The sequence below is a fragment of the Orcinus orca genome, chromosome 17 (assembly GCF_937001465.1).
Source record: "Orcinus orca chromosome 17, mOrcOrc1.1, whole genome shotgun sequence".
NCBI lineage: Eukaryota > Metazoa > Chordata > Mammalia > Artiodactyla > Delphinidae > Orcinus > Orcinus orca.
Genome location: NC_064575.1, coordinates 2,317,860 through 2,341,932, shown reverse-complemented (window position 1 = coordinate 2,341,932; position 24,073 = coordinate 2,317,860). Strand labels below are relative to the sequence as shown.

The following is a 24,073-nucleotide window of genomic DNA, read 5'->3' as shown; positions in this document are numbered from 1 at the left end:
AGAATTAACAACTGGCAAACACATTCCATGACCTAATGCTGTAATGGCTTTTTAAATACTGTTTGCTTTACTCATAAAAAATGAACTGTATTTCAAGTTAGGAGATTATTATTGTTTGCCTTACTCATAAAAAATGAACTGAATTTCAAGGTAGGAGATGATTGTTGAATTATCAAAATATTCACTACAGATTTAACTTGCGAACTCATGTCATATGTACATTGATTATAATCAGTGTAAATCTCACGGTCCCGTAGTCAGGGGATTGGTTACTTGGTGCATCTGTCTGATGGAATATCACGCCCCTGGATTTTGGAAGAATTTTTGATGGCATGAATAAATGCTTAAGACATATTAAGTGAATGTCTGAAATAATATATACAGTATAATACCAACATTATGTTAAAAAAATAAGAATATTGATGCTTAGAAAGTAAATAATAACAGTGACTCTTCAAAGGTTAGGCTTATCAATAATTTTTATTTTACTTGGTTTTCAGGTTTTCTGCAAATGCATATACTACTTTTATAATCAAATCAGTGAATATTATAAAATGTAATTTATAATCATACATACAATTTATATGTACTATGTGATTCATTTTTCACTCAGTTTTTCAGAACAATGTATATGATAAAATGACATCTTTGAAGCTCTGTAGTGTAAATTATTATTTATATTATGATCTCTTTTTTGTTCCGTGGTTTTTCTGCTGTAGACTTATTTTATTTGTTAAATGTATTTTTATTCCTTAGGAAACTATTCTCCATGCGTCTTTATTGTACTTCTTCTGGTCTAAATAAATATATATAGCTGTCTTCATTTTTACCTTGTCAGTTTTGTTCAAATAATGCAGATACGCAGTTTAGAAAGTTAAGTGATACTACGAGCCTTGCAGACAAAGCATAGCAGTTCCTGGCTTCACCTGTCCCCCCCAGGAGGCTCACACTCCAGAGGGAACTTAAAAAGGTAGCTTTTACGTCCTGCTACAGATGAAGGGTTAACTCCCATACCCCCTTTACCTCCCTCTCATCCTCCCAGTGTGGTTAAATGACTATTCAAGTTAAATCAGCAATCATGTTTTCTGTTATGACTGTGTAAATATTGCCTTCCACAGACCAAATAATGTATTCCAATTCTAACAGTCCCTTTCTTTTATGGTTTTGGTTTTCCCTTAACATCCTGTTTGAGTCATTCAGTGCGCTTCTCATTGTCTGAAATCCTTCCCTGGCTTGCCCCGTCTGCAGGAGGAGGTCCAGGCTCCATGTGCTGTGGCCTGCGAGTTTGCCAGGCCCCTTGGTCCTTCTGGCCTTGGGAGCACTGCTTTCTGTCCCCGGGCTCACCTCTGCGGTGCTGTTTGCAGTGTTTGAGCGGGTGTGTTGCCCCTGTCCCTTCTACATCCCGAAATGCCTTTCCTGCTTTCTGCTGTCTCTGCTTCTCAGGCCTTCTTTAGGCAACTCGTGTGGTCCTTCCATCCCCTCCCCTGCCCCCACTGTGTCTGGGCTGGGTGCCCCCTAACACCTTGTGCAACTGCTGTGCCCTGTGCATCTGAGTTTGTAATTGTTTATGCCAGCTGCTTGCCACATGTGCTCTGGGGTCCTTGAGGTCTCCTAGGATCTTTTCAAGGGTCTGAGAGGTCAAGTACTGGGTTTTTCTACTATAACATCTGAAAACACCTAATGTTTTGCAAAACAGCAGGGCTTGTGGGAAAAATAGCGTTGGGGCATGCCACTCAAAGCCTGTGCAGCCAGCTTACCAGCAGAAACAATACCAATCCTAAGAAAATTTCTGGGACAGCTAAACCTCTGCTGGGGTTTGCAGCTGGCATCACAGCCAGTCAGTCCTTCACAGCCTTAAACCCTGGGGTTCATCGTCCTCCTTTGACATTCAGGCCCTGGAAGACCATTTGCTTATGGGTTATCATTTTATTTGCATATAGATGTCATTTTTATTAAAATTAAAAAATATGAACCTGGGTATAGCCTTCATTAGTCTGTTGTTTTAATTCAGGGAAAACGTCTTAGCATTTTTACATCTGCATCCACAGTCCCCCAGATCACTTGAAGACACTGTCCCATCATCTAATTGTCTTACATAGGAAGGTACTCTATTCTAAGCTTTTTGCTTGAAGTCTTTATGAGCTGCCACGGTATGCCTTTAGTGTGTGGAAGCTTGTGCCTTCCTGTCACTTCAGAACACGAACATGTATTGTAAACCACCACACCTTCATTATCTCCACGTCATTACCGTGTATGCTGAACGTGTGAGCTCATTTGTGTTGAAGAAACATGCACTGCAGCAGGTTGTACCTCCTACTCCAGGAAGCCCTTCCTGACTTCCTCCCTCCTGCACAGCCTTTCAGCTTTCTGTTCAGATCGGTTTCTTTCCTACCAGACCAGAGAGAAAGGAGTCTGGGAAATCTGATTTTGCAGTTGGGCGCTACACCCTGTTGACAAAGGTGATGTTTTTTCCAGCCTTCTGAGTGCCTGGTCTGTTGCAGTAGATCTGAAACACAGATGCACTGCACTTTCTAAAATGGAAAAGTAATTTCCCTTGTTAATACCTGACTGACTCTGCTGCCTATAGTAGATGTTCCTAAAGTAGAGTGGACTCCTGGGTCTCCAGGAACTCAGGAGCCTTCTAAAATTGTATGCAACACTTCTAATTTGTTCATTTTTTAATAGAGGGGAGTTTGTGATCAGACTCTCAAAAGGGTCCCCCCCAAAGAAATCACTGGCCTGCAGGCTGAAGTCTACCCAGCTCCGTGTAATTTCTCTGCTCTCTTGACTTAGGCTGAGCTGTTTCCTCAGCCTGTAAATTCCCTGACTCCCATTACTGTGTTGCACAGTCCATGCCCTTAGGAGAGCTTCCTTGATCCCCGGAGCCAGTTCCCTGTGGGCTCCGTGGGCACCTTCAGCAGCGTCTGTCACGTGAGCTGTAGCTCCCCATCCTTTACGGACGGTTTCTCACTTGACAGTGGGCGTGCCAGGGCCTTCTTACCAGGCTTACGGTGGCGTTGGTAAGGCAGTACACAGATGGCGGCAAATGGCGGCAGTCCCTGGTCGCTTGGGTCTTCCCCTTGCCTTTCTCACTGAGAGTGTGAGCTCCCGTGTGGTGCGGTCCACGCGTGCGTTTTGCTGTGATGATTTTGGGTTAGAGTTAAGAAGGACCCGAGAAGGGTCAGGTCACTCTTCAGCCATAAAACAGAGCAGAAGGGAATTTTTCAAGCTAGTAGATTACGGCGTTTCGGTAGAGCCGTCTGTAAAATGTCTCTGTGTAGTCAGAGTCGCTCTCGTCAGATCCTCAGCAAGTGCTGCCCGGGGGGTGGGGGCTGACGGCAGCCGCCGCTGCCCAGCGTCGCCAGCTTTTCTGTCGTCTCGGGAAGACTTTGAGGACCCGGTGAGAAAGCTATAACCTGTGCTTAGAGGCCATGCTGTCAAAACACCTCTAAATGGGGAATTCCCTGGCGGGCCAGCGGTAGGCCTCGAAGATCCCGCAAGCCTCACGGCGCGGCCCCAAATCCCACCACCTTTAAGTGCTGGAATTGCACCCCGCGCGGCGCGCGGTGCTTGAGCTGGAAAGGGTCTGTCCCCGTCCGCCTTCGTTGCGTGGCGGCTGCAGGGCGCTCAGCTCGCGGGGAGGATGGCGCCGCGGGCCCTGGCCCTTTCCAAGGAGAGCGGGTGGGGACGTCGGAGCCAGCCGTTTGTGTGCATGAGCTTGAGCGCGCTAGATAGGAGCGCGGCGCGAGTTTCCCCTGCTTGGAGAGGAGGAGAGACAAGAGGGGCCCCGGCAGTGGGGCAGGCCCTAGGGGCGCGGCCGCTCTGTCCGGCTGCGGTCCGGCTGCGGTCCGGCTGCTCGCCTTCTCGCCAGTCAGGAGCGGACCGAGTGGGCTGTCAGAACTCTGGTTTTTGGCCATATGGGTGTTTTTGTTTCTCGCTTTCCCTCTCGCCTGATTTATCAATTCAGAAATTAATTGATACATGAATTTGCTTATTAGTGCATTGAATAAAGCTTAAATTGTGTATTGAATAGTACTATTGAAATTCTTATCAAGTTGCACTTATGTTTCCGTTCAAAGATGCTGAGTTTGACTTGTTAGAAGTTCATTGTACCTACGTGTGTATAACGTATGTTCTAAGGCTTAACCTATTAAAGTTGTTAACAAAATTTGTGGTCTCATTTATCATGACAGGGTTTACCAAACACAACAATCTTAATATGTATATTTACATATATGTATATATATGTATTTCTATACACACATTTTAAACATGTTCCATTTTGTATTCTGTGTTTAGGTAATCTATTCTTCTTTATGTTAACCTTTTGAATTTATGTGGTGCATTTAGGAATTGATAGTGGATGTTTAAGTTTAGGAACTTTAAATCCAGTAACTCATGTTTATTTACCTAGGCTTTCCACACTCTGAAGAAGGCCACGTGGCTCAGTGATGGAGGGGCATGGTCTCTGGAGTCGGGAAGGCCGGGGGCCATGCCCCAGCCGCGCCCCCTTCCAGAGCAGCCTGTCCACCATGGCAGCCACTGGCCACGTGGGGCTCTTCAGCACTTGGAGTGTGGCCAGTGTGACTGAATTTTTAATTGTATTTAATTTTAATTAATTTAGGTCTGGGTAGCCATGTGTGACTGTGGCTGCCATACTGGACCTCACAGTATGAGGTGATTTAACTTAGTTCTGTGTCCCAGGTTTCCTGTCTGTACAGAGGAGATCAAACTTAAGCTGCCTTTTGTGGTGGTTATAAGAATAAATAAAACAATATATTTAAAGAGCTTAACTCTGTGCCTGGAACAGAATATGTCCTTGAGAAATGGTAGTTAGTTATAATGACTATTATATATTTAATAAGCTGGAATTACTTTCCTTTTGAGCATTCATTTAAACCTGTTTATTTTTATTCTTCCCTTTCAGGATTAATTTATTTTTGGAAATCAAGTGCAATATTAAAGGAAAACAAACCACACTACATTATTGGAAGCCATTTCTGCTAATTTTATTACATTTTAAAATTTATGGTTTGATTTGAATACTATCATGGGAGGAGCTGTGAGTGCTGGGGAAGATAATGATGACTTAATTGATAACTTAAAAGAAGCTCAGTATATCCGCACTGAAAGAGTGGAGCAAGCCTTCAGAGCGATTGATCGCGGAGATTACTATTTGGAAGGCTACCGAGACAATGCTTACAAAGACTTAGCCTGGAAGCATGGCAACATACACTTGTCAGCACCTTGCATTTATTCAGAAGTTATGGAAGCGTTGAAACTTCAACCAGGATTGTCTTTTCTTAACCTGGGAAGTGGAACCGGATATTTAAGTACAATGGTGGGCTTAATTTTAGGTAATTTAATTTTTGTAAAATTCTATTTTAAAAAGTAAGCTGAGTTTGTATTACTGTTTATGATTTATAGGGTTTGTAACTTTGTGTACAATGTATGTTTGAATGTATATTCTAAAAGTAGTTACCTTCCTTAAGTGTGGAAACACAAGGTCATAGTAGTAATCTTGCCTTATTTTCAGCCCTGACCCTGATAGTTAGCTTTGCGTTCAGTCCTAGACTTAAAAAGTTCTTGGAACTGTTTTTGAACCCCCAGCCATTGTCTGTACTTAGAATTGAACAGTTGGAAGGTGGGAAACTCAGAAGTATCATGTAATCTACTTCAGGTAAAGTGTCGTGACAGCTGGCATCCTGACAGCTGGCATAGAGAGTTTGATGGCTATCAGTCAGTGCCCCATGGTGAAGGGGATGGTGCTGTGCTCTTGTTAGGGTGCAGGAGTCTGTGGGGTATGGAGGGTGTGGCACTGTGGGGCAAAGCGCAGGACCGGGGAGAGAAGTGTGTATGTCATTAAGTTTCAGCCATCTCGTTGAGTGTCTCTCTGCCAGGCCTTATTTCTGGAGCGAGTATGCAGCAGTGATCAAAAGGGACAAATGTCTCTGCCTTCAAGAAGCTTACTGGGTGCTTACTACGAGGGCTAGGCATTGCTGAAAGCACTTGACATACAGTAACTCATTTAATGCTCCCAGTAACCCTGTGAAGTATGTATTGTCATGATTCCTGCGTATGTCGGTGAGTAAACCGAGGCACAGAGGTTCAGTAACTCGCCTAGAGTCACGTAGCTAGGAAATGACAGCCTGGGGGATTGAGGAGGCGGGTGGACAAAGCATGCACGCAGGAGCGTCTGCTCTGAGACATTGTGATGTTGGATGGAGGATGAACAATCACGAGTGTCACTGAGCCGCTTAGTATTTACCGAGAACTGCTGTGTGACAAGCATTAAGGTAGAGCGTCAGGCCCATAACACGGACTCTTGCCCTTGAGTTTGCAGACTGGCGGGAGTGGAGAGACAGGAAGATGCACGGTTCTCATCCTGTGTGCTGTGTGCCGTGGTTGGGTGTGTGCCCACGTTATAGGGATGAGACTGGTTTACAGACTACTCTACAGTGATGGGGATCATGGAAGGATTTTAAATAGAGAAATGGCTGTACTCTAGGAGGTCCTGGTGCACTGAGGCAGTCCTGGTTTTTCCTGGTTATCCTAGCATCAATATTAATGATGTCCTTTTCTTTCCCAAAGTGTCCCAGTCTGCACGGTAAATTATGTGTTCGCATCGTACGACTTTAGGCATTTTCAGGCCTGAAGTTCCCCCTTCCTAAACACTGACTAGCTCCGTACTTGCTCTCCTAGTCGTGGAACCTGCAATCATTTCACTTTAAAAAAAAAAAAAAAAAGCCCTTTCATCCCACAGCTGAGTCAGTTCCCGATACATAATAACTGGTCAAAAACGGTAACATTATTAATTTCTGCCAAGAAAGAAATTTAGCAGCTTACATTTAAATTTGGTGCTCTGCTGATCCTGAGATAGCAATTTTTCATCAGGTTGGGAATCCCAGAAACCTAGCACTTGTGTCATTAGAGCCTCTTTGAAAAAGGAATCTCTAGGGTTTGAGACGGTCTCCAAATCAAAGGAGCTTAGCGGAGGGGGAGTAGGGAGAGCTGCTTTTCCAAAGCGGGAGCTGCCTTCCTTGAGCCAGTGCGTTTCTTGACTAGCTGTGGCTGCTTAAGGCTCAAGTCCAGGCCTCACTCCACGTCCAGGCACCTGTTGTTCTGCCCTTCACTCTTCTAGCCGGTCAGCTGGCTCCTGCTGAGGGAGGGCGGTTTAGCCAAAGGCCTGGTGGGGGGAGAGCAGGGGTCCTAACTAGCTGCCTTACCAGCAGTGAGGTCACCCTCCTAAACTCCATTCCTTAGTACTTGTCTCCAAGAAATTAGATGACTGGGGCCAGATGCATTTGAAGGCCGACTGCAAACGTCATCATATCTTGAATGCTTTCTCCTCTATACCCGCGGGCATTGTGGGGAAAGAGACCCTGGCTTGAGTGACCCCCAGTGATGCCGCTTCCTCCCGTTAGCAGGCTCCAGGAGGTGCGAGTCTTCAGTCATGTGTGACCGCGCTGACTGGACAGTGTTCCAGCGTTTGTCTGTGTGTGGTCCTGCAGTCAAGACCAAGATAGAATACCGCTCCTTTTGCTGGAATAATTCACTTGATGGAAAGAGAAAGGCATTTTAAAAAAGGAAAGGCAGAGGGAGCGGGGTCTGTAAGACTGTGACTACAGTTAATAAACCTTGGATCTCTCCAGCTTCTGAGGAAGCTAATCTTTTTCCTCCTGCTCCCCTTTTTTGGTTTGTGTTTCTCAAGCATTTAATTAAAGTCAAGGAGGGGGATACATCCGTAAAAATCACTTAGAACCAGCTCCACAGGGGGCTGCTTCCGTGTTGCCTGTAATAATCTGAGAGCCGTGCGTCGGGCTTGGCCCAGTGCTTCGCAGTGGCTGTAGCAGCAGAAGCTGTCTAGCTGCACTGCTCTAGCACCCTGGCCCTCAGCCCTGCTCTCCAGTCCCGAGACGGGCGGCGCGTGCTCCCTGTGGGCAGCACTCCTCGCCCGAGGACACGCTCCGTGTGATCCGGAGGCTCTGGGCCGCACCGGGAGGGCAGCGCGTCTGACGAGGCCCCTTGAGGGATCTCCCCTGGAGAGGGTGGGCTGCAGTCCTGAGAGCTCTCGTTCAGTGAGAGGTTAGGGTGATCCTGGCTGCAGGAAGTGTCTTCCACCACATTTGGAGCAGTTACTCATAAATGGAATTTAGTTTTGCCGCGCACTGAGGAAATGGACTGCTCCAGGTTCTAAATCATGCCTCCTTCTGACAACTTGTTTCGTTCCCAGTTGAAGATAAATTCTTGTTCCGCTCTCTTCTCCTTAGGAGTCTTCCTGGAGCAAAGGGTTTCCACACAGAATCTAGTCCTTAATTGACCCTCCTTTCAGTGCTGTCTTCTCCAGGGAAGCCCATTGAATAGGGTGCGGGAAAGAGGTCTCTCGTGTCATTAAATATCAGAACCACGCAGGCACGTTACTCTGATCATCTTTCTGGTTCAGGTGGGGACGCTTCGTCTCCATTCTGGTCCTTTGTGCTGAGGGATTCACCCCTTATGTAACCCATAATATAAAACTTAGGTGTTGCTTATAAAACCTGGAACCTCGGGCTGAATGACTTTCTCAGTCTCTTGCCTAGGTCCTGAGTTAGCAGACGTGACTGTGGAGAGACTGCCAGAATCACCCAGCACTGCGTACGCCGCTGCCTCAGCTCTGCAGCCTTAGTTCCTACAGGTCACACGGTGGGCAGGCTTGCGTGTCTGATGGGAAGAGCACCGCCAGTGTACCTAAATGCCCTCACCTCCCAGGGGGCTGGTCAAGCTGTGCGTGGCCGTCATGTTTGGTCTCTGTGCTCTTTCTCTACCACAGGACATTAAGTGGTACTTACTTATTCAGCTACACTGACATTGCCTTTGACCTCAGACATTCATGTTTTCTCTCTCACTTTAGCCCTCTTCCTCACTTGGATGAAGTTCTAATTTACATGCCATAAAGTTCACCCATTTTAACTGTACAAGTCAGGGAGTTTAAGTCTGTTAGCAGAGTTGTACAAGCATGACCATAATCCAGTTTGAGAGCACTTCCATCACACATAAAGGTCCCCTGCCCCAGCCCCTGGCAGCCACTTAGCTACTTTCTGTCTCTGTAGATTTGCCTTTTCTGTACCTTTCATGTCCGTGGAGTCATGCAGTATGTGGTCTTTTGGGTATGGTTTCTGTCCTTGAGCGTTACATTTTCAGGGTTCATCTGTGCTGTGGCGTGTATCAGTGGTCCATTCCTTCTGGTGGCTGAGTAATCCTCCGTCGTGTGGGTGTACCACATTTTGTTTGTCCTTTCACCAGTTAATGCTGATTTTGAATGATGCTGATGTGCACATTCATGTACAGATCTTGGTGGAGACCTCCAGTTTCATTTCTCCTGGGTGGGTTCCTAGGAGTGAAATTGCTGGGCTGTATGGGGAGTTTATGTTTAACTTTCTAAGAACTTGCCGAACTGTTTTCTGGAGTGGCTTGCACCATTTTATATTCCCACCAACAGTACACGAGGTTCTAGTTTCTCCATAGCCACACTGATGGTTTTTTTTTTTTTTTCTTTAATAGCCATCTTAGTGGGTATAAAGTGGTATCTTGTGGTTTTAGCTTGCACTTCCCTGATGCCTAATGATGTGGAGTATCTGTTCCTGTGCTTTTTGGTTATTCCTCTATTTTCTTTGGTGAAATGTCTATTCAGATCTTTTCTCCATTTTTAAATTAAGTTGTTGGTGTACTTATTATTGAGTTGTAAGTGTTCTTTATATATTTTAGGTACAAGCCCTTTATCAGAAATAGGATTTTCAAATAATCGTTTCATATCTTTTTAAGCACCCCTTTTAGAAAACCCCCATGGCTCACTTCAGGCCTGAGAATGAGGGAGATCCAGAGTGGTCTTCTGCCTCATCTCCCCCATCTTTTTTGGTGAGACAAAACCCATTCTGCATGTTTCCAGGGTTCTCTCTAAGGTAGATTCTCTTCTCTTCTTCTCTGCATTAAGCCAAACCTCAGTTTTCCCTCTATATTTCTACCCTACTTCTTCTTTTTTAGGAGATTATTATTATTATTTTTCTTTTTAAGAATTACAAAGACTGTCCTTGGTATGGGCTTTATTTTGGGCTCTGAGCAAATCTGTTTTGAAAAGAACCCTTGCGTTTAGGCCACTACCATTTTCTGAGATCAGTTAAGCTCCTTTACACCGTTACTTCTTAGCCCTGGTTGGGCTCCCGTGCATCTTTTTTCTGCCCATATGCCCTGCATTGAGTTGCTACCATTATTGTGTTTCTTGGGGTTTTCCCCTCACTTCTGGTTGTGGAGCGGAAGTCATTACTGACAGCCGTCTCCTTCATTGCTGCTCCTGTGGAAGTCCCTAGATGATTCTGTGTTTATGGGTGTTACTGCTGATTATTACAGGGCAGCTAATAGTAATAAAAATACAGTTTTAGGGAACAGTGCAAGCTGTAGAAATTTTACCAAGTTTTCATAGTAATTTCTTCTGGTTATATTTCTTCAAGCTCTTCTTCGAGGTTGAAAGGCACTTCCCTCGGTGCTGTGAAAAGTCTCAGGTGGGTCACTTTGCATCCTGAGTTTTTACCTTCAGGCTTAACGCTCCCCAGCCTGGATCGTCCATGCACCAAAACCAGTTGAACCGTATTTGCGAATTTGCCGACTTGCTGAAATGCGTCTGTAACCCTGATGTCAGTATCTGTCATTGACGCACATGTGCGGGTGCCGGCGGGGGCGGGGTGGTGGTGGTGGGAGCCGCTCTGTGGGCGTGGCCCCAGCTGGCCTGGGTCGAGGGACGGTTCTGCTCCTGGTTTCAGCGTCTCAGAGCGGCGGCCAGAGGATCGAGTCACAGTGCGGTGCGAGCAGCTTGGGTGCTGGGCCCCTTTCTCCTGAAGCTCGCTTCTTGTGCAAAATAGAGAAAATAGACTCCACCAGGGTGAGTTTTTAGGACCGAACGTTATTATCTCTGTGAGGTACGTATGTATGTGTATGTGTGCGTATTTCCCTAGTAGCCGTGGTGTAGCATTTGCTTCGTAAGTATTTTCTGGACTTTACAGAACATAAACGACCACAGACACCGTGTGCTGACTGTGTACTCCAGAACACTCCTCACCCTCTCTGAATTTGTGTCTCTGTGTGAAATGACTTGTGAATCTCCGTCTCCCGGCGACTCCCTCCGGAGCTGGCGCCCACGCCGTGTCTCTCCCTGGCAGTCTCCTCTAGGCTGAGCTGGGTGCCGGACTGAGCACCCGCGTCAGAGGCTCACCTGTGTCGCAGGGCTGCTCCTGGAAGCTGCCTTCACGTCGTCTGTGCGGGAGCTCCTGCAGCCTCAGCCCGTCCAGCCTCCCTCACCTTTGGTGCAAAGAATCTTCCCCCGGACCCTGCTGCTCTTTGCGCTGCCTTTACACACACTTCCTCTGTCCTCTTGTGGAAGCTTCTTTGGCTTCAGCCTATGGTGAAGGGTGGCTCTTCCTTCTGTCTTCAGGTCACCTCCCCAGGCAGAGGATTCCCAGGTTTCCAGCACCAGGTCTGTCTGCTGAGCTCTGGACACTCCGCATCCTCCAAGCTGGCCAACAAGCTGGATACTTGATTATGCGGTGCTTACTGCACGCCTCTTCTTCAGTGTGCACGAGATTCCCAAGTTCAGCCTGTCTCCAGCTCAAGTTGCCCTTCCTTACCCTCGCCCACACAAGACAGAGCAGCTCAAGTGGCTTATACCTCCTGTGTTTGCATTTTGGTGAAAGGTACTTTTTCCTACAAAAATTACTCAAGGCAGGGCCTGAACAGCAGTCTCTCTTCTCCGTCCTTAACTTTTATCTTGCGGGATAGGCAGTCTGTTCACAGGGTTAGAAACCTGAAAGAACCGCCAGGCCCCTCACCTGTCTCCTCGCTTTGTCTCATCTTCCCACCTGAAGAGCAGTCAGCGCATGGAGCCCTGGGGACACCTCCGCTTCGGCACAGACTCGCAGGATGCTTAGAGGGTGGCAGTTGACTTGAAAGCAGAAGACCTTTCCTAGGTACATAAAGGAAAGTCTGTATTGCATTTTAGAAGATTTCTAGCAAACAGCTAAAATTAGTAAGAAATTTATTTTCAATGACATATACTTTTCTGTAAGATTTACTTCTGTACAATGCCTCATTCTGTGATAAAATAGATTTGACACATGAAGACGTGACAAATACACATTTTTATGCTTTGTATATATATCACTTGCCTCAGTCTTCCTTGTGAACCTTTTAAATTTGGGATGGTAGCTAAGTTTATGTACTTTATCATTCTCCCAAAGAGTATTTATTATACGTGCCATTGAGCCCGCTGCTGAGGATACAGCAGTGCAGAAGACACATCCCACACCCTTGAAATCGTGCACGTCGCTTCTGAACTAGCAATAGAAGCGTTGGGTCAGATTTATTGGCTGTTCTTCATTTAGTTCAGGAATTTTTATTGAGTATTGATGTGACTTGGTCACTGCACTGGCCCTGGAGTGTCTTCACAGGTGAATATGCAGTACAACAAAAGGGCTGATGAAATGGCTTCCGTGGAAAGTGAGTGCGTGAACAGAGTTGGATCAAGACCTACAGCTGTTCACGTTACCTTGTAAACCATGTCCTGTTCTGTCACAGTTGCGCACACTCCTCAGTTTACTGACTGCTTTGGCGTAGTGTCTGGTGTAGGCGTGTGAGAGATGGTCGTAAACTACTCTGGCCACGTTAGACTTGGGTATTATCAGCCCACTGGGTGGAAATACCTGAAGCAGCTGATGGTGACATGTGTTCTTGATATGTGGACATTTTAGACATAGTTTACTTAGGATCTTGGGGCCATGCTCCGTAACTGTTTAAACCGACACTTTCAGATTTCGTGTAAACATATTTTTAAGATTCACCTGTAGTAAAAGAAAACAGTACTTACATCCATAAGCTGAGAGAAGCCTGAGGGACTGGAACGTTCTGGTAAATTCCAAGGCTTGCTTCACGCGGCCTTTCCCAAACCTAGAGAGCAGAGAACAAGTCTCCAGTCTTAGGTATGTCCCACTAGCTAAAGAATTTTAAGCTTAACATGGCAAGATTCAGGTAAATGTTTGACAGTGTCTTTTGTTAATATGCTTTGGTAACGTGATATAATAAGGCGGAGAACCATAAGAAAATATTTGTATCGTAAGTGGAAATGCATTCGATGAGTTTCTCTTATCTGGTTATCGGTTACTTAATCTTTTGCTGATCTCATTTTTTCTTCCCTTTTCTTCATCTACCTTTGCACTATTTTGTTTCTTGGCGTTATACCCCAGGGTGTTCACGGAAAGAAAGAATTAAACCTATTCTTGTCTGCTTTTCACCTGTTACCATCTCTGAATTCTTCTAAAGTTACTTGTAAATCTTCCCAAAGATGCCTACTTTATTCAACTAGAATTAGTAATAAAATATCATTGTAACTTGTTTAAAGGTGTTTTTACATATACAGTTGGTCCTCTGTATCCACGGGTTCTGCATCTACGGATTCATCCACCGTGCATCAAGATATTGGGGGGAAAAAGTCCAGCAAGTCCCTAAAAGCAGAACTTGAATTTGTCACGTGCCGCAACTATATACATAGCATTTACGCTGTATTTCCTACACGTAGCATTTATGTATTGGGTATTACAAGTAGTCAAGATGATCAGGGGAGGATGTACAGATGTGCAGGGTGCATGCGGATACTACCATTTATATGAGGGACTTGAGTTGCACAGATTTTGGTATTTGCAGGGGGTGGTCCTGGAACCAACGGCCCCCCCCCCCCCCCCCGCCCCAATACTGAAGGGTGACTTAATTCTCACTGAGAAACTTTATGCTAATTTCATGGAAACCGAATAACTGATTCACCTACTCCCTCTTGTGGTAAATATTTAGTTTTATCCCGATGCTTTTATTTGTAGTTATTAACTCTTGATTATCATTTTAGCAACGAGAGCACAGATTTGAATAGTCCAAAGAGATTTAAAAAATCATTTAGATGGGCATGGCAATAATTAGGAGGGTGTAGCTAGGGTGCTCAACCCAAGCTGCCTTGTTAGGGTCACCTGCAGAGCCTGGGCCTCACCCTGAGAGATTCCCTCCCCCTGTTTACAGTTTAAATCAAATTAAATTTAATCGACTTTGAAATTTGATTTTAAAATTCACAGGTTATTCTAACATGCAGTCAGGGTAGAGAACCACCTATAAGCTGCAGTTTTGCTTCTACAGTTAACCAGTTCTGTATTCAAGGGGAGAGCATGTTATAATTTCTAATGATTTGTACCCATCTTGTACTTTATGGTGTGTGAAAGACTTTTACATAATTTACATGATTTTCCCACAGACCCATTCCATACAGTAGGAAAGACCTCACATGGTAAGTGACTGGTCTGATGATCCAGCTGTAGCAGGAGCCAGGATTGGAAACGAAGGCACTGGCCTTAATCCACCCGGTTTCTCAGCACCCTGCAGTGCTTCGGTCTCACACGGACTGCGACTTGTTCATCTTCAGAGCTCCTCTGGTTACGTGCTGTGCACTGTGAGGTGCTTTTTGCTTGTGGCTGTTCCACGGATTAGCTCTCCGCACAGCACGGAGGACACCGGGCATCCCGGGCGCTGTGCAGCTCTCAGGTGCCCGGGCCTGCACACCACGCTCAGTGCTTCAGAGGGGGTGTGGGGTGCTGGGCGTCACACAGGGCCAGCAGCCATGTAGGTAAGAAGTGGAGGTGTTGATAGACACTTGATACTTAGACCTAATAATCAGCGACCTTTATGTATAAGCTCTCATTATCGACTAACTGGAAGATGATAAATAAGCTGGTTTAGGTCCAAATACTACAAAAGAAAAACAGTCTTTAGATTTTTTTGTTATATAGGAATTTTGTTATATTATTGCTCTTAATAAATGGACTTTTGCCAGCCTTAAAAATAATTTCTAATATAGGATACCTATGTTTTTCTAATACCTGTATTTGTCTTAATAAACTTTGACTTCTGTGTAAGTTTCTGTTTTCTCTTTAGTATTTAGCAATTAAAGATAGTGGTCAACTGTCAGTACTTTGATTTTTTAAGAATTTATATGACAAAAGTTAAGCTTTTATTATTTCATAGAAAAATCTCTTCACATTGGCACATACAAAATAACACTGGCATGTATTCAGCACAGTCAGATTAACATTTCATCTGTTAGATGGTGATAGGGAGTCTTAAGCTCTCATCTTTTGGATGCCATTTCAGTTTTCTCCAGCAACAGTTTATACCTTTCTATTAGAGTTATTGTACATTACTTATTTATTTGAAAATCTTGTACTTTTTTTTTTAAATCTCTTTGACTAAGCTCATTATTTTTTGATCGAAAAAGTTATACATGCATGTGTTAAGACACACTTCAGACAATAGAGTGTAATGGTGAGAATGCCTCCTTCCCACCCCAGGCGTCTTAGTCCCCTTCCCTAGAAGCAGCTGTGTATGCTTTTTTAGTTTTCTGTGTTTTATTCTTCCGTTCTATTTAATACAGGTGTCAAATGAGTTGTAATAAAGAGCATCGCGCTGCAATTTTATCGTATGCTTGATGTGTTCTAGTTGTATATCACGTTCTAAATAAATGAGATACTGGTGACATTGCCATTTAAGTTCTGCCTTCTATTAATGCATTCTTTTCAATTTATTTTTTTCAACATGTTAATTACTGTTCAGTTTATTAGTGATAATTAAAGATATATCTCCATGATATTTTAAAATGAAGCAATTCCACCTGTTAAAAAATCATGAATGGTGTTTGTACTAGAAATTAATGATAGTATATTGTACATGTGTGTTTATGATACTATCAAACAAATCCATTGTATGTTAATGAAATTGTCTTTATTTTGTGTCAAGGTGATGTGAAAAACAACGTTAAGAAATTTTCTTAACAAACTTTAAACCTTATTTCCAAAAGGTGCCACTTTGCTTTTAGATATTGTATAAGCAGAAAGCAAGAAAAGGAAAATGAGACCAGTGGTGTCTTAAGTGACAAACAGCCTACGTAGTCCCTTTTGACTTAGAGCTCTTAAGTTCAGACGCCCTCTGTTACTAAGGCAGTCTGAAATATTGAGCAGAAGCCTTGATTTCTACATTCTCTACTTGCCGCCTTTATTATAGTGTTTATCCGTTCGGTCCTATTGGAAGCTTTAGCCCCAGCAATAGTGACCTTTTTTTATTGACCTCTCATCCATATAGCCCTCATTTTGTTTTCCAGATGGTTGATGAGTATAACTAGATTCTTAAAATGAAAAAAGTCTCCGTTATGTTTTACGTTCAGTGGATTACCTTAAAAGGGTAGAAGGAAAATTAGATTCATTTCCTAGAGCAATATTTTCCTTACTATATATATAATGTTAAGTAACTGTAGAGTAATTTGAGTTTTTTTAAATGAGGAAAACTTTACTCAGTGTTTCCTAGCCTTTTTTGTTTCCTTACGGAAATTCAAGTTTTCAGAATAGTCAGATTCAATACTAAATTAAAAAGTGACGTTACTACGTGTACTTCTCTAAGTTTATTTTTTTGGTGCCATTTTCGTTTATTTTTTGAAAAAGGAAATTCTAGTTTTTGGCAATTTGTCTTTGGTAATATTAAGGAATTACAAGAGATCTTAAAAGATATTGGATGGGTGTCCCAGTTAGCAGATGAAGACTAATGGTTTGACAGTAAGGAAACAAAAAATGAGAAGCAAAACATTTAAGATTTCATTGATCAGAATAACTTATTTAAAAAAGTATAAAGCATTTCAAAGGAAGGTAATGCTATAAGTGTTGTGGTCTGATGGACCTTTTTATCTAATCTTTTTTTTAATCTGAATACATTTTCCAAATAGAATCAGTTTTTTTTAAAATTAATCAAATGCAATAGAAATATAGTAGGTTTATCTGCTTTTGACCTGAAGATAGTATCTGAACATTTTGGTTTAATTTTTATAGTTAGGTAATTCCTAGATTACAAACCGGTATTTTCATGTGCCCCCCTGTACATTCAAAAATGTTAATTGAGGACTGATTTTTTTGTTATTTTAAAGTTCTTAGAGGTCGGTAGAACTCCAGTATATGTTGTATTTTTAATGGCATTCAGAAGGGGGCACATCCAGTTAAGTAGTTCCTAAGATACATACCAGATACAGAAAATAACACACACACACACTTTTTCCTGAGAGACCAATCTCAAAGTAAGACAGGAATATAACAAAAACGTAGAATGGAAAACCTGATTGGCTCAGTCTCAGAAGTTTGGGACGAATGAGATGACTAGCTCAGAAGAGTGTGTTACTGTCGTGGGGTCGCGGGGCAGGCACAAGGCCAGCAGCCTTAGGAAATGGGAACCCTGTTGGTCACATTCCCGGCCAGTAGCAGGGTGGGGGAAGGAGCAGTCCCTAGATCGTTGCCCTGTACCTCGTTCCTGGACTGCCATCCTTGGCTGTGTGCAAAAGGAAATGCCAAGTGGGCGGAACAGGAGAGTCCAACCAGCTCCGCCCCGCGCCACGCTGCCCTGGACAGCGGGGGCTCCAGAGGCAGGGGGTGTGGTCTCAGCCCTGGGGGAAAGTAGCATTCACTGGGTCGGGGGGTGCTGTGCGAGGCTTCTGTCATACCTGTGTCAGCCCGTGGCTGCAGACATTTGAGAATTACCAAATTCTTAACAAATGGTAAAGGAGAAGATAATGGTAATTAACTTAAACTTCATGTAGAAATATGATTATCTCTTTGGCAGTATTGTCCTGACAGATAAGCTACACCCTGGAGAGAACTCTTTGTGACTTATTTTTTTTTAAAGCGGTGTAAATAGGTTTCCATATAGCTTTTAACTCTGTGGCTAGCAGAGACATATTTCAAGCCCTCTTTAAATGCTCCTGTGATAGATAAATGAGCAGAAATTGAAAGAGCTCTATAAAGACATTCTTAATATTTTTTATAAATGCTGCTGCTACAATTGCAGGTCCTTTTGGAATAAATCATGGGATTGAGCTTCATTCAGATGTGGTGGAGTATGCCAAGGAAAAGCTGGAGAGCTTCATCAAAAATAGTGATAGCTTTGATAAGTAAGTATTCACACCTATAGTTCTGCTTCGAAAGCACTTGATAAGTAGACGCGTTGACATGTCTGTTCCTCACTGCTGTTAGTTTATTGATCCTGAGTTGTCAGTTGAGTGCAGCGACAATCAGTGTGGTATAAAATGAGACAAAAAATTAAGTTAGAAAACTGCTGTGATTTTTATTCTGTGTACGTATATAGTGAATTACAAATAAATAACTTCTATGTTTTAATTATATGCTACTGTCACTTTATTAGTAGGGTAATGTTGCATTCATTAAACATCATACAAGTACCTTTCCTGAAGATAGAATGTAAAGATGTGCTTGGCATTAGAATACTTTTTGGGAACTGTGTTCACACCTTTGGGATAGTAATTTAATAGTCTGCCCTCTTTGTTTGTAGCATAAGAGTGATACCTGTTAGAATATGGAGGACTTTCTTAAAAACATGAAGTTACTTAGTAATATAGCCAGAGGAAATTATCATCGAAGTATATTAATATATCCTGTGAGGGCTGTGTTCGAGAAATTTGCTTATAGAACCATTGTTTTGAACTCCTACTTTCCCTTAGAAGAAATACTGCACAGGCGTTGGCCCTTGCGTGGGCAAGGAAGTCTGTTTGCTGTGTAATGTCCCTAAAGTTCAGCAGTGGTAGTACTGTGGGGCAAAGGCTGCTTCTGCTGAAGTCCGTGAACTCTTGTGAAACTGGAAAATTTGGAGGGCATTTATCTCTCTCAACTAGTCATATTTTCAAAGAGAGAAAGGCCTAAAACGGATAGGAATCAAGCTTAGAACCTAGTCCCTTTACTGTATAGCAGAGCTTTGGTCCAGGGTTCCAACCCAGCTTGTTGGGAGTGGGCCTCACTCAGCTCTGGCCTGGCCTGGCCTGGCCTTGCTTGGAGGTGGGGACCTGGGCTGGGGGTGGGTTCCGAGCTGAGGGCTGTTCCTAGGGTTCAGGCCTGGGGGTCAGCGCTAAGAAGGAAGCAGGAGGGCCTTTGAGGGTCTCCTGGAGCGTCTTCCCCTCTCTCCTCCCTTCTCTGCTCCTCCTCACCTTCCTTCCCTGGCCCTTTTCTTTCCGTCCCCTTTGCCATGGCCAGTTTGTATGTGTCCCCTGGCAAGTGGCACCTGGTGGGTTGAAGAACAGAAAACCCAGGTGCCGCAGAGTCCGCAGTGCAGGAGGGAGTGTGACTGGGTGTTACCGGCCTCAGGCGGCGAGCCGGGAGCTGTGCTCGGCTCGGCTTTGGCTTGGTTCTGTCATCAAGCCAGTGGATCTGAGCAAGTCCCTTGAATTTTCTGCAGCAGTTTGCTGAACACAGTTCTTTATCTTATTTATAAAGAGTTAACATTTAATTCATGTTTTTGAATCATTTTTCAAATGCTTACCGTGTGGGATCGTATTCTGTTTCCAAGAGTAACATACTGCTTGACAGAAATAAAATAGTTTTGAGTTCAAGTTATTTGATAAGAAATTGAGTTTCAATGTTAGTATCCTTTTGTGTCTTCATCATTTCCGTCTGTCTTATAATTAGTGGTATGGTAAGTGCTTAAGATATGGGCATGGCTAGTTTTTATATTGGTTATTAGAACTATGGAACTTTGTTGAATTTATTGAATTTCTATTGTTCTAAGTATTCGTTTTGATGTTGAAACTTAACATACACATAAGACCTTTTGAATACAAGTAAACTTGGAAAATATGAAAGTAATATTACTAAAAGCAAATGTTTAAGGTCTATCTTAAGAACTGCTATATATTAGATAATATATTTCAGGTGTTAACACATAAAGGCACAGATAATTCACTTTTGGGTCATTAATCAGGCAGAACAAACTCAAGGAAGAACTTTGAATCATCGAAGTACCTCTTTACAATATCTGTGGAGTCAAGTTTCTTGCTGACAAGTGGGCATGGTCCTGGCAAACAGTAAAATATGTCATTCTTTAAAATATTTCTGTGTTGATGTAATTTAAATATTAAGTAATCTATAACACAGATAATTTTGAAGGTTTTATATATTTAAGTGTCTCAATTAAAATTTTTTTTTCTAAAATTGTTTTCATGTAATCGTAAGATGATCAAATGTCCTTGGCTTGTATTTCCTGAGTGTTGTTGTTACCGTGTTATACAGGTTTGTTATCCATAAAATGGTGAATCATCAAATATGGTGATATGACTGATCTAAATGTTTCTTTATAATTTTTAATGGTCTTGTTACTTTAGTTAATCAGACTTTATGATATGGTTGTTTCTGAAGTGTTACAACTTACTTTTAAAACAGATTCTTATATTAATAAACTATTCTGAAAAAAAAAGACAGTTCTGGAAATGTTATCTATTCTGGTTTTCAAGTCGCTCCTGAACTAGTGGTTATGTACTTCAGATTATAAAGGTATCTTGCACATACAAGGGGTAGTAGGTACTGGGAAATGCTTCGTTTTGCACAAAGTCGTGAGTTGGGTGGAAGTTAAGTAATCAAAGTTGAGTCATTTAATGGGCTCCTTTAACATCATTTGGTTTTGGTGATAGAAATGATGGAGATGTAGTAGTTTTCTTCCTATCTTACTTGTGTTTTGATGATTTCTTTGATTTTTCTTGGCGTTTGTTGATAATATTCCTAGTTATTTTCAATTTTTAAATTTGAAAACCTTGCTTTGGAAAGTGATGTTTAAAATTCCGTTCCTAAGCAATTTTATTACATTTAATTGTGTACGGGTCATCAAAATACGTTTTAATTAATAAAATATAAAGTAACTCAGGAAAACAAATTGCTATTTATGTATTCCTTAGTACTTAGTATTGTTCCTTAGTACCACCAGGCTATCCTTGATTGTGTGTAACACAAAGACAGTAGAAAGCTAAAACCTAATACTTTTCCAATCTTATTTATCCTGTTGGTTTGGATCTTTTTTATCAGTTCCTTTTTCGAAAGTATTGTCATGTCACTTATGATTTAAACTGTATCTTTAAAGTTTTCTTATGTATATCTATTGGAGATCATAGTGAACTCCCAAACATAGTAGGCGGGAAAAGATTCAGTAAACTACTCAACATTAGATTATGTAATGTAAGATACATATTTAAAAAACAATATACAGATGTATGTTTCTGTGTGTGCTTTATAAAGCAAGCTTGGTTCCTGAGTCTTGAAAGTACTATTTCTTCTTTCAGAAAAAAGATCCTTAGTATAATGTATATACTTTTAAACTTTCTTTCTATGTCTTGGTTCTGTATCAGCAAATGAAATAATTTGGAGAGGCTACCCTGAATTTACTGTACTTGGAGATAGGAGGGAAGGGGGAGTTCTCTTGTGTGGTTTATTCCTTTGCTCTGCCTGTGGTATACATGTACCGAAATTCCCTAATGAACTGACATTTGATTTCAAAGGTTCTCTAAAACACCGGCAAGCTTTTTCAGATGAAGGACCAGATAGTGGATGTATCTGGCTTCCTGGGCCAAGCGGGCTCTGTTGCAGCTGCTCAGCTGTGCCACTGCAGTGCAGAGGCCTCCTGGGACACCCTGTGGAGGGGTGGGCGAGGAGTTCTGGTACCACTTCATTGACAGAAACAAGTGCGGGCTGCATTTGGCCTCTTGTCCGTGGTCTGCCGACTCCTGTTCTGCCCGTCACACACATGCTCCGCGACGTTTTTATCTTAGCCCAGTGGCTTTCATGAGCGAAGGAGAAGTTTGGGGAAGGTGAGGTTATCTGAATCAGTGTTTGTGCACGTAGAGTAAGCAAAATAATCTGTCCAGCTGTGTTTACTTGGAAGAGTAAGTCAGTTAAAGGAGCGTGAATTATAAACCTTTACCCTGTAAGTGCTTTGCAAGTAAGTGGTAATTGGTGTAGCATTTATTTACGGCTTCATTGATGTGTTTGTATACGCTGTATACACGGAGCCGACTTGGCTCCCTAGAGGGCATGCTTTGGGGTGTGCCATTCCCTGTGAGACAATAGGTCCTGTCTCCTCTCCCCTCCAAGGAAGCTGTACCTGATTTTGGAAATACTCTACTGTCATTAGCCACATGAGTGCAGCGTAGCCTAATTGAAGATTTTCATTCTCTTTGAATGGGGGACTGTTGTTTCTACATAGTTTGTTGTAGAAATGAGTCATGAAGACAGTAATGAGATGATAAAAATAACAGCAGGTAATGTGTATTATCTGTTCCTTAAGTACCAAGTACCATTCTAAGTGCTGTACCCACAGTCCTAGAGGCAATATTGATGTCCACATTTCCCAGATGGGTAAACAGGGTTAGACAGTCCATAACTTCAGCTAGGCCAGTCTTTGTTTAGTTCTGATTTAGCTATGATGATGTAAAAACTGATTTATCAGGGGTAAGCTGTGCCAATGAATTACAGCCTAACGACTTGGCCCCAGATACAAAAGTTGAAGCAGCACTTTTATTTCCATCATTTATTTATTTTTTCCAGATTAGAATTTAGGGACTGCTGTTAGCATGGTTACGTGCACTATAGCATTTTTATCAGAAAGCACACCTACCTGTTCATTAACGAGACTTACCTGTGGTATGGGTGATGGAGATGGGCAGGAGAGGAAGCGTGTCCCTCAGGGTCAGTCAAGGTACACACTTTAAATTACCTTCAGAGCTAGTGTAGTTGTCTGCATTTTAGAAGAATTTGATTGATTTGTGGCAATGTCTAGTGTCCTAATTTTATTTTTAATTATAGACTCCTTTTCCACATTATATAGTTTGCATTGGAAAATATTAAATGATACTGTATTCTATGAGTTTATCACTAGAGCAGTCCTGCTTCATCTTTAAGAGAATTATGGCATACTTGAAGTAGTATATCTTAGATATATAGTCAATATTATTTCAAACTAGTTCTCGGATACTTGAACACTTTGGTATATTAATAATGTTCAGATGGGAGTTGTATGAGAGATATTATAGGTTGTAAACACAGTTTTTAATCATGACAAACATTGAAATGGTGGGACAGAAGAATGCTTAAAAATAGTCATCAGGGCTACCAGTTATGTATTTTAACATTGGTTAGAAATGGCATGGGTAAAAGTTTGATGGCTTCTAACACATTTTAGGAGAAGAAATTATTCCGGGAATAACATACTGTTTGACAGAAATAAAATAGTTTTTATCCCAAGTTACTTTATAAGAAATTATTGTTGAAATATATGAAGGCTCACTTTTATACGACGTACCTGTCACATTCCCTATAAAATGTTTAGAGACTGTTTTTGGTCCTGTGGAGTCTCCTAAAGCTCTATTCAATGAGAAATCTGTGTGTTTACTCTTCACACTGTGCTTTAAATAATGCTTGAATTATTCTGGAATGAGTTTGATACAGTTGGAAGGGAAACCACTTGAAAAGGTAAAGTCTTTGATTTTTTAAATTTTTTGAAATTCAGTAGCTTAATCCTTGGTTGTACGAGTTTTTGAATGGTATAACTGTACTTGGAGATCAAGAGATTAACGTTTCCTTGGGTTTTCTTCCCAATGGAATGTTGTGAAGTTTTTTTTTTTTTTTTTTTTTTTTTTGCGGTACGCGGGCCTCTCACTGCTGTGGCCTCTCCCTTTGCGGAGCACAGGCTCAGCGGCCATGGCTCACGGGCCCAGCCGCTCTGCGGCATGTGGGATCCTCCCGGACTGGGGCATGAACCTGTGTCCCATTGGCAGGCGGACTCTCAACCACTGTGCCACCAGGGAAGCCCTGAAGTTTTGTTTTAATGAAGTAGTCCTAGCTGTTAGAGTTCAAAATGTATATTATGACAGTGTTTTAAGAAAAAGAAGTGTCTGTGATTCATTTGGCAGGTTGTTTTGGACGAAGTATGAGAACAAGATAGGATTCTTTCCTTTGTCCTTGAAGTCCTGTATTCCACGGGAACAATAGTCTGAAATTTCAATGATAGTGTCCTATGGCACATGATAAACTGGTGTGCAAACTGTCAGCTCCCACTCCAACGGTGTATTGAAGGGGAATGTTGTTTTTTCTACTCTCAGTCAGCTCCTAGACCTAGACTATCCATCTAAGAGGGAAGCTGCAGGGCAAGGCTAGGT

At 42.5% G+C, this 24,073-nt stretch overlaps 1 protein-coding gene across 12 annotated transcripts in view; it reads left to right on the top strand.

Moving 5' to 3' along the window:
* Positions 1-24,073, top strand: part of PCMTD1 (protein-L-isoaspartate (D-aspartate) O-methyltransferase domain containing 1) — a 61,141-nt gene that overhangs the window by 21,960 nt on the left and 15,108 nt on the right. For 3 of the 12 annotated variants that reach the window (XM_033437672.2, XM_049700616.1, XM_049700615.1), the window contains exon 2: positions 17,935-18,037. The exons of 1 other annotated variant lie outside the window; for it this stretch is intronic. Coding sequence is in view for 9 of the 11 variants with exons in the window: in XM_049700616.1 (XP_049556573.1) it covers positions 17,935-18,037 (103 nt within the window). In the remaining 2 variants the exon portion in view is untranslated. Of the gene's footprint in view, positions 1-500; positions 3,313-4,927; positions 5,358-11,461; positions 15,616-17,934; positions 18,038-24,073 lie in introns of those variants that run through there. 8 more of the 12 variants (XM_004275022.4, XM_033437673.2, XM_033437674.2 and 5 more) reach the window with 7 other exon arrangements.